Here is an 11,237-nt window from a genome sequence, read left to right on the forward strand (position 1 = left end):
CCAAAACGATTCCTCAACAGAAGGGAAGAAGTCTTAAGTGCCTGAGTGTCAATAGCGTATTTTCTAGGACTCAATAAGGAGAGACCCTGTCTGATAGGAGACTTACCACTGTTTAGATGAGGAATTCTCTTTGATCACTGTCAAAACCATGATACTATTTCTATGAGCAAGGAAGGTGTCCAGACATTTTTTTCTGAAACTTGCTTTATGGTGTTTGAGATATTTGTCTAACACTGAAGCATGTAATACATGTAGCAGATCAGAACTATTGATTTTGTGCATTGATGGCATCACTGGTATTTCTACTTGGTGCGACTTTTCTGTGCTTTTTGTAGAACATTTGTTCCCTTCTTTGGATGACTGTTGATTGACTGACTGCTGTGTTGAGAGATGTCAGAACGGAGTCTGTTACCAGGTTTGCGGAGTCACAGTTCCTCATTGGATCTGATGAGGGGCGTAGGAACTCTGCAGTGTGTTTCTCCTGCTTGGAGAACTGGAACTAGGAGAGTTGAGAAGCTAGAGGTTGTCTCAACAGTGCTGCTACCAAGAAACTGCTATGCCTAACTCAAACTTGATAGCATTAAGGATGTTACAGGGTTTTTTCAAAGTTTAGTACCATTATCTATCCTTCATCTTTGCCGTGCCAGACTCCTGTTTCTTTTCTTTACGACCGTCAGCAAGGAGAGAGGAACAGTGTTGTTTCAAACTCTCCAACTCTGCACAACTCTTACCACAGTTCACAGTTTGCAGATGGTGGGGTTTGGGATGAGTTTTTTGTTTGGTTGGTTGGGTTTTTTTGAGGGGTGTGTGTTTGGTTTTTGTCTTTACAAAGAAGCTTAGTTTTAGCCAGCTTTCCCCCTGGAGTAAGAGATCCAACCGTAGTGCTGAATGCTCTTGACATCATGAGAGTTAGTTAATACAGGAGGGTTCTGATGGGGGAGCAAACTGCAGAAGTAAATAAATAAGTTTTCCTCTGTGTTTATTGTACCATAATTTAATATGAAAAGCCAAACATAGTTTTAACTAATGCATTGTTTTGCTTTGTTTTATGTTTTAGAAATATGGCAAATTAACATCCTGTACTGGCTGCAGAGCTCAGTGCAGGTTTTTTGACATGACTCAGTGCATAGGACCTAATGGATATATGGAGCCATACTGCTCAACTGCATGCATGAACACACACAAATCAAAATATGCAAAATCACAAAGTAAGTGAAAAGGATGATGGATTTTCACCACTGATAAGAGCAGACTTTTTTTTTTTTAAGTTTCAACATTGGGGGTGGGTTGTTTTGGTTTAGAATTAATCTATGCAGGTATGGGTATGACTTTATAGGTTTTTAAACCTACTTTAAAAAAAAAAAAATTACCATCTTGTATTCAGCACTAATAAACGGACCCTTTAGGGATCATCTTCCCTACTGGCCTTTTTGCTTGATATCAGAAACAGTTTTCAACTGTCTTAAGGCTTTTGGGGAAAAAACACTGAGACATAATGTGCTCTGATGTGTCACAGAATGATAGTGCAATTTTCATGCATATGGATTAATATTCTCTTGGCTGTGATCCAACCCCACCTCATTTTATCTCCTCAAGCAACAACTGGAGAAGGATGGAGGTAGTTATGATCTATATGGATATTCTCTAGGTAAAATTTTTAATCTGGGTGAAAGGAACTGGTAAATAACTCAAAAAGTGTGTTCTTCAGTATGCAAAGCAGGCAGAGATCTCAATTCAGTATACTCAAAGTTGAAAATGCTCTAGTGAGTTTTATAGAAGAAGGTGCTATTTCATATTTAATACTGGTCTTTAATGGAAGAATTTGACAAAACCTCTGCAGTGTCTTTTGTTTTATGTGACTTGTAGAAGCTGACTGGAAAACAGAAAATCTTAGCTTTTTACATTGAAGTGGTGGGAAGAGCTGACCTGTAATCCTTTTTTTTTTTTTTTTTTTTTTTTTTCACTACTATTTTGTCTTTCTTTTGTTTGTAAACTACGTTTTTCTTTTAGGTATGGGAATTATTTGCCACTTTTGTAAACGAAACTCTTTACCTCAGTATCAAGCCACAATGCCTGATGGAAAACTGTACAACTTTTGCAGTTCCAGTTGTGTAGCTAAATTTCAGGTTAGCTGTTGTGTTAAATCTTTTCCTCCCTAAATATTTGTGTACCTGTGTTTGTGTTTAGTATTTGCATATTAAACTAACTTGCTTGTACATACATGTTTATGAGTTACAATTAACATAGCAGATGCTTCTGGCTCATAATTTCTTTGATCAAAATACTCTTTCATAATGATAATGCTAGCTGCTATATTAAACTTAGAAAATCGGATAATAACAACCCATTTCCCCTTGATACTCTAAGAAAACACAAAGCAATATCAGTGCTCATCTTACTTTTACCACTCCAGCCTCTTTATGAAGATGAGCCTTGCTGATTTGCATTGAAGATCAACAAATTTAATCTCTTTTATACTAAATACAGCAATAAAATTCTCATGTTGAATATTGTATGAACAAAGGTGTGTCATGGGGAATAGTGGTTGCCTCTGAAATGAAAGGTTAGAACCTAAGCCATTAGAATGTTTATGGATGAAACTAGCTGAATGTTGCAAAGGCACACTGGAAGAGGCTGCTATGCTTTTTGAAAATGTCATATTTTTAATATGACTTAAAGCATATGGAAAATCTGTTGTAGTGATTAATCTCTAGGTGATAAAAGAACATTTTCGAAGAAAATGTTTCAATTTTTATATGTAAAAACAGTTTTCCCAGATGTGCACTGTATAATTGATAACTGCCTTCTCATGTGCTGTTGAACAGTTACACCCATACAGGGTTTTCCCATTTGTCATTAAGCTTTCCTGTTTTCTGTCAACTGGAAAGCAAATCAATCTCTTAATTGCCTCCTTAATATACCCTGGACAGGACCTCCATCATGTAGCCCTGTTCTGTGCTTCCATCCTAACCAATGTAGTAGATGTCTGTCAGTGGAACTGATTAACAGAATAGAAGCAGATTGTTAGTATGTAATGACAAATCTGTAATACTTCTTGCAAACTCATTCAGCATCTATTTTATTCTACATGGTCTTACAATTGATTGCAGCCCCAAGAGCTCTCAGAACAAAACCTTTCTACTATTTGAGTGAGAAAAGTAAAGCTAGTGAATGACAAATACAGCCTGGGCTTTCTTGGATTTGCAGATAAGTCAACATTAAGCAACATTATTGAATATAACTGCCCAATGAGTTGATTCTGGTTGTGAGTTTCTGAGCTTACTGAGACCTTGCTGATGCTTCTGTTGCAATTTCAGTGCTACATGTAGATCTGCCTCTCTAATGTTGTAGTGGAGTTTAATTAGAGCAGCCATACAGTCTGTGAGTTCTCAGTTACTAAGACCAAGACCGCCAAGGGTAGGTGGTTGCTCGCTTACAGTTAGTTTGCACAAACATCCCTGTCAGATTCTGACTTGTGATAGTTTTCCTATATGCACTGTCTAGAAGAATAAAATGTATTCATGATTGGATAGGACTTGATTGTATGAGAATAGATTCTTTGTTCTGTTCATTTAGTATTTAGATGGAAAGTATGGTATACCACAATGTGAGCATTAGACTGGACTGGAAGTGTTCCCTTGAGGCTTTTTTTATACTTAAGTGACATGTTAGGGATTGAACCTAAACTTGAGAGTATGGTTTAATCCATTCAGTCAATTGCAATGCTTTCTGCAATGATCTTTTGAAAAAATGGCTGATTTACTGTGGTGCTCTGTATTTTTCGCTGTTTACTAATGCAGATAACTTGTTTTAATTTTCTGGCATATTAATCCATTTTTCTTACTGGTCCTGTTCTTCCTGTATGTTTTTCTTTATTAGGGGTTACCCTTCTCAAAACAGAAAACTGCTGTTCCAGCCCTGTCTCCCTCCTGCAAAAATTTTGGTTTACAAAAAAAATTTAGTTTACAAATGGGTTGGAATATTTAAATTCCCAATTTTTTTACAGTACTTTAGGGTTGATTGTAATTTGATCTTATGAATAATCTTTTGTTTCTAGCTAACTTGTTTTAATGTATTTGAAAGATTCAGTCAAGCTGCTTGTTGCGCAACTTAGGTCCATATCTATATTCTCCTTTGTGTGGACAGCTTACAAGAGCATTCTTCCTTGTAAGAAAGAGGGTAAAAGAGGGAGAATAGGCTGCTCAGTGTGACTTGTTTGGGAGTTGGTGGTAGAATAGAGTGACTGTATCTTCTCTTCTTTCATGCTCTGTCCTGGAGGATGTTATTGCGGAGTTAAGGACAGAACTGTTCCAAAGTTGGTTTGTTTTAAGCCAGTTTTGCTGTCAGTACCTTTACTGGGTCAGTTGAAGATCTTGCTCTGAACTTGTCTCTTAAGGAAAAATAAACTGCTAATTTATTTGTTGTGAAAGTGGAGGCTGTAGTACAAGTGTCTTCCCAAAGTTAGCAAATACATAAGTGTCTTAAAGTACAAGCTGTCTTGCAAAACATGAGTCTATGCAAAATTTTCAAAAAATTTGTGCTAAAGCTTCAATTTTTTTCTGCTTATGTATGTATGTGGAGAGTTGTAGGACCTACTATGTGTAAGAATAAGTACAATGGTTTTTAGCAGGTTACTCGCTCTGGTTATTCACTAATGTTGTGTTCTCTTTCAGCATCATTATGGTGTCTGTAAGTGTTCTTCATTAAATACCTAACATCTCTATTTCTCGCACACACATGTACATATATTTAAAAAAAGGAGGACATTGCAGTGGGAAACGTGGAGGAAGCTTGGCATGCTTGTCACAGAAATATTTTTCCAAGTTGGATCATAATAAAAATAATTGAGGCTTCCACGCTGAGGGTGGAAGGTCTGTGTGTGCACGAGCGTAAGGGGCATGTTTGATTCCTTCCCCATTTAATTTAGTGCCCCTGATTTTGCTTGTGGAACAGTCCTAGTGGATGCCTGTATATAAGATTCCTTGTACGTATTTGCTTCTCCTTTTTCATGTTAAGAGCAACTTGATCTTTCAAAGTTATTTTTTCTCAACTAGAAAAAAACCTGACTACAGTCTGGCTGCCTACTAGCCCTTCCACGTCTAAATTTGTGTACAGAAATGTTTCCTCAATTTATTTTTGTGATCCTGTGGGCAAGGATAACCCCTCTATTGCTTCTGCTGCGATGGCAGGGGCAGGCCAGAAGCTGTGCTACGATGATGGTCTTCCCAGAAGAGTCCTAGGCTGTGTCTGCCTGCTGGTCATTAGTAATTTGACAGTTTAGAGCAGTTTGAGGTGGTTGCAGTGAAGACTGAAAAGGGCTTTACAATGATTTTTTGCTTTTCTTGGCACTTCCTGTGCGCCTGTTGTTCAGGGCAGACTCAAGGAAAGTCAAGCTAAACATAACTATTTTTTCATTGAATTTAAGATATTCAAAAGAGCATATGCTCTTTTGAATATCTTTTTTATATATATATATAGTGTATATATATATTTCAAAGGTATCTTTGATAAAGCACAACATCGATAAAACTTTGCCGTTTGGGGTGACCTGTGAAAGATTTTAATGAATTTATGATCTTTTTGCTGCATTATTCTTTGTGTGTACTAATGCTCCCAAATAATTCCTAAAGATATTCTCTATGCTAAGCATCTTGTAAGTTAGAGGCAAAGCAAGATGATGAAAATACTATGTGCATGTCATCTTGACTTGTTAAAATACTATACAGAAGCAATCAGTAATTGTAAGCAGGATAATAGAAACTTCAAGGAGGCATACAAAATCACCTTGTGATGTGTTAGTTTTACAACCATCTTCTGCTTGGTTTAGAGCTTTCAGTAATATGAGTTCAGTTCTTAACTGGTTTCTGTGGGAAAATATTTAGTTGCCCTTAGGTGTTCATGATAAAAAACATTTGTGGTTTTTTATAAGCAGTAATGCTTAATTGTTTAGATATTTAAATCTATAGTTAGATGTAAGTATTCTTTACAACAAGTTTCAATTTTAAACAGTCTCAAACTCGTTGTTCTCACATCTCTGGCTTTTGTTATTGGTCAGTCACCAGCCCCCTAGACTATGGAGGGCCTGAATTTCTACCACAGCAAACAGTTGGGAAAAGAAATAGAAGCGGCTAACAGTGTCATACATCAGAAAACAAAAAAACATGTTTTAGTTTTAACTTGTAGCCCTCACAACAGGGTGTTTTGGTCCCATATTTAAAGGTAGTTACAGGCATTAAAAAGTATGGTTGCTTTTCATTTGATGAGCACTTACTATATTTCATCTTCATTCCTTCCCCTGTCTTCAGTGTTTCCATACAAATTGTTGCATCTGCTACTTCTTTAACATTTCCTTCATTCCTGAACTGGAGGTGGTGGGTATGCTTGCTTCTTGATTTCTTTTTGTTTTAAACCGGAACTTCTAGGGCTTTCATTGTGCTTATACAACCCATATGGCAGCACGAGTCAAGCACAGTGTTTGCTCTGTGAAGAAACCTGCAAATGCAGAAATGCATAGGTTGGACCTTGAACTTTAAAGTACCTTTGTGGTTCCCATGTTAGTACAAGTCTTCAGGTACCTACTGAGAGAGGTTTGCTAGACTTTGGCTGCTCTAAACTACAAGGATGTTTGCTGGATATAGCAGGAAGAATATGACAATACTGTATGTGGGCATCAGACTCTGTTAAAGTTGTTGTGGTACAATGGACCACTAGGATAAAGGTGGCATCTTTTCTGCTGTGTATGGCATTTTGGTCTCAGGTCCTGTCCGTGACTGGGAAATGTGCATGACTACTTAATGTCTGCAAACTCCTGATACAGAATTAGTGCATCTGCATAAAATGACACTGTTTGCACTGCTAGCTAGCACTCAGCAGTACCGGTCCACTTATGTGAAGGTTTATATCAGTAATCAGTCTCATCACGATTTTATTTTTTTTTTTTTTAAGCGTAGGTGAATCCTTAGTAACACAGAAGTCTGAAGAAAAGTGTCCTGTAACAAATATTTACATTTTCACTGTTACAAGGTGGAGAGGTAGTAATAAATCTGTCTGAAGAGAACTTGTCTTGTTGCAATATATTTGTCTTCTTGCAAACAGTGTGGGAAAGTTTGTTGAGAAGACGGATGTAAGAAATTTGTCCTCTGGATTCTTCAAGTGACTGTGATTGCTACTGATTCGAATTTTGTCTTGAACATCATGTGTAATACAGCAATAGTTGTTGCTTAATGTAGGGAACATACAAAAGACTATGTTCTGCAGGCCTATAAGACATTCTGGAAGACTACAGGTACTGTAAAATTGAGTTCTCTATCTACTAATTGTCTCAGAAATGCATTGAGAGAATTTAATTCTGTAACTGAATAACTCACATACTTACACGTGCAATCTATAGTGTTTTTTTCAGTCTGAAAACCCTTAATTGTTTAGGGGCTGGCTGTTTTGAATGATTGCATCTTCCTGCAATGGTGATTGAGGCTAGCAAGACTATTAGCTAGTTTTCTCTTAATCTGGGTAGATGTAGGGTTTCTCACTGGAGGCCTTTTACTTTAGTATTTGTATTTTCAAGTGGTACGCTTAGGTAAGGTGTTGACAATCCACTTTAGTGAGGTTTGGATTTGAAAATATTTGTTGTAGGTCTTCGTCTGAACTTCTGTGACAAGGCAAGCTGTGAAATGTATTAATCTGAAAATACGTGTTTTGTGATTAACAGGTATTCAGTTTCAGGAGACAATTATTTTTGCATTTATAATTACCCTTAAATAACAGGTATTAGAAAGGTAAGGTAAAAGAAATGTGACCTAAACTAATTACGGTAGAAGCAAGGGTAAAGATTCAAGATTGGAAAACCTAAGATGACAAGGGAAAAGGAGTTAAGAGAAAAGACTAACCTGCTGTGCTTTTGCCAGAAATGCTGCTGAGTTTATAAATAAACTCCCAAGTTCTCAAACACTATAGGCTTAATTGAAAAAAGCACATTGTAAAAGTAGCTTTCTATTTTAGTGATGTGTCTATATATTTTTGTTTTTCAGACTCTCAGTGTGCAGTCTTCAACAAATGGTCAGTTTGTCTCTCCCAGTGATATTCAGTTGAAATGTAATTATTGCAAAAGTGCTTTTTGTTCAAAGCCAGAAGTACTGGAATGGGAGGTAAGAGGGGTTTTGATGTTATTTTTAGAATGATGTAGTGTTTAAAAGTTTAAACCTGTAACCCCAATACATTTTTTCTAGATAGCTAATTTATAAGGTATGGAAGCTTAAAAAATTAAGTTAAAATTTACCTAGTTCTGTAGAATTTCATTTAACTTCAGTATGGATAAAAGCAGTCATCTTTGTTCATAAATAACGAATAAAAAAGCATCTGTGGTATTCAAAAAAAACGTAGTTTCTCGGATCAGCTGTAACTTTGAAATCTGCTTTCATCTTTAGTTGTTGTATGACTGTAGATATGACAGACCGTTGTTACACTTCTCTCTGAACTGAGAGAAGTATGTGAAGAGGATATGCAAAGATTGATTGGCATATTTCCTGTTTAGCATTTTCATATGAGATGATGAGTATTTGTAACACTCGCTGTCAGCTTGAGTGAGAGTTGTTAATTTTTAGCATTAGAAGTCATACCCTAATTGTGTGTTTGCACTTCTGTTTACTTTCCATGTTAAAGTTACGTCTTAATGGCAAACTATTATTTAAAGTTGCACTGTCGAGACCTTAAGATTTTATCCATTAACCCTATTTGTGATGCTTTGCAACTTTGCATTTAGAACAAAGTGTATCAGTTCTGCAGCAGAGCATGTTCTGATGATTATAAGAAACTGCACTGCATAGTTACATACTGTGAATACTGTCAAGAAGAGAAAACGCTGCATGAGACGGTGAATTTCTCTGGCATCAAAAGACCCTTTTGTAGTGAAGGTATGTATGTATTTGGGTTTTTTCTAAGGTATTGGTTGTTGTAGTTTTACTGCAGTTAACTTACTGTGTTATTATTTAATGGTAAAATTTAAGGTAACAACTAATTCTGTTGTACTTGAGGCTAAACCAGAAGTTTCTTCATTATTATAATGAAGTGCATGTACCTGTTAGTTTATCTGAGCTGCTTCTATGGTCTTTTGCTGAGTTTTTCCACTGCTTTCTTTAGGTTAAGGAAGAGTGGGCAACACTCTTAACTCTGTGTGTGTGTGTGTGTGTGTGTGTGTGTATACATATATATATATGCACGTATATATACACATGCACAAAAATTAACATAGATTCTTTTTTTTAAATTTATGCAGCAGAGCCTATATCAACACTAACTGCATTGAGGAATACCAAGCATTCTCTTTGATTAGTATTTTCAAAATTTTAGTACAACAGTGGAAATTCTGTGTTGGCTTAGAATAGTTATTCAAGCTCGAATGATGCCTATTGATGTATCTTGATTACTGTCATTATAATTTTCCTGACTAACGATTTGGATTTTCAAAAAGAAAACAAACTAAAAAGGAGGTATCTGGGCATAGGATTCTTATAAGTTTCATTAAAATTTTGTTTGAATAGAAACAGACAAATAGTCTTAACAAGAACCTATCCTTTCCACTTCCGGTGAGCTGTCCTTCGATACTGGTATTTAATCCTGATCTTAGAAGTTTAACTACGAGTTTAGATGACCTATCTCTGGAGGATATAGTGCATATTTTTTTCTTCAGTTATAATAATAATGCTTTCACTGTCATTTGATAAACCTTGCTGAAGATCTCTGCTTTCAAGCAGATTAAACAGCAGATGTGCCAATTTATTTGTAGCAGGATCCTGTTAAGCTGGAGAGGGGTGGAGTGCGGGGCTGGAGGCAGCCTTCCCTCCATGCCATTCCCTTATAGCTCTGGACTCTGCAATCTTCTGTTTCTGATGAATGGAATGTGGTGGCTTAAGTTTCTTTGCTATCATTACTTTCTTGTGTTCTGGACTGCAGAGTGATAGCTGGAGAGGAAAAAAGGACAAAGCAAGGGCCAGTTTTACACTGTATCATTGCAGTTCTCAATAACATCTAGCTAGAAATTGTTTCTGTGAATAAAACAATTCCACAGAATATATTCAAAGACAAGAGCAAGCATTTTTTGGCCTGGAGATTACAGTATATGCTGGTATTACTGTGAATACTTAGGACTCCCTCATTTTAAAGCCTGGTGGCTGTCAACAAAATCAGTAAGATTCATAATGCGAGCTATGCCATATTACTATTTCTGTATGAGGAGGCTTGAAATAAGTGAGGACTTGTATTTCCTATTGGATAATTTGAGGAAGGAAAGATAAAAACACTCCCTCCTGCATAACTACAGTTACTATATGGGGGGAATCCATTGCTGGACATAGTGCAGGTCCTGAGTTTGCGTGTGTTGGACTGCCAGCTTGAGAGTAAAGATGATCTTGAATATGCCAAATGTTACTATTAAAACAAAGTTTATCAGCTTACTGTGATGATCTGAACCACTGAGTAATAGAGAGAAGGTAGTCAAAAGCACCATTAAGTAGAACGTAACTTGAATAAATATGGCACACATCTGCTAGCTGTAGCTTAGGTCTACTTTGTGATGCATGTGAAAAAAAGCTGTCTGTGTTACCCGATAAAAATGAACTGCTGACCTGGATAGAAGTTCTGTAGAAACAACCTAGGCCTTGTATTTTAAAGGAAAACCAACAGTTGTCATTGCTGCAGAAATAGTAGATTCCAAGAGTTAACAGTATTGAGATCTGACACGTGGAGGAGAGGGCCAGGTCTTTAGATGGACTGAGTGGAGGTTAACAAACAAAAGTTTTATCATCAGAGGTGATAGATTTCTCTTCCTCCATTTCTAGACGCCCAAACACCACCAGTTTTTCCTTGATGTCATAGCCTTTCTCCAGAAATATGTCCAACTGTTTGTAAAGTAGAAAAACTGGTAGATGTACCAAATAAACTTGTTGGATATGGAGGCCATGCTGGTTTTGATATTGCAAAGTGTTCAAGAAGCTTCACCAACATAGGTTATTTTGGTGAGTAGGCAATTATTCTTCACCAGAAGACAATGTATTACAATTTGAGAATAACCTAGTCACAGAAGTTATTGGCATTTTTGGAAGAAATTGAACTCTGAAGGGAAAACACTGGAAAATTTCAGGTGTATATAAAAGCAGGCTTCTAGAAAAAATCAACAGAAGTTAAACAGGTGTTGAAATTTTTGCAAGAGCGCTTATTTTGTTCATCCTCAGGCAAACTGATGG

General features: G+C 36.6%; 1 protein-coding gene across 13 annotated transcripts in view; it reads left to right on the forward strand.

Annotated features, from left to right (window-relative positions):
- Nucleotides 1-11,237, forward strand: part of ZMYM2 (zinc finger MYM-type containing 2) — a 92,962-nt gene that overhangs the window by 47,487 nt on the left and 34,238 nt on the right. For 12 of the 13 annotated variants that reach the window (XM_035903747.1, XM_035903752.1, XM_035903753.1 and 9 more), the window contains 4 exons: nucleotides 1,058-1,208; nucleotides 2,011-2,126; nucleotides 8,028-8,144; nucleotides 8,759-8,909. In XM_035903747.1, the coding sequence (XP_035759640.1) occupies nucleotides 1,058-1,208; nucleotides 2,011-2,126; nucleotides 8,028-8,144; nucleotides 8,759-8,909 (535 nt within the window). The remainder of the gene's footprint in view (nucleotides 1-1,057; nucleotides 1,209-2,010; nucleotides 2,127-8,027; nucleotides 8,145-8,758; nucleotides 8,910-11,237) is intronic. The other variant, XM_035903756.1, reaches the window with a different exon arrangement.

The sequence above is a fragment of the Egretta garzetta genome, unplaced genomic scaffold, assembly GCF_000687185.1.
Source record: "Egretta garzetta isolate BGI_Z169 unplaced genomic scaffold, ASM68718v1 scaffold401, whole genome shotgun sequence".
In the NCBI taxonomy this organism is placed as follows: Eukaryota; Metazoa; Chordata; class Aves; order Pelecaniformes; family Ardeidae; genus Egretta; species Egretta garzetta.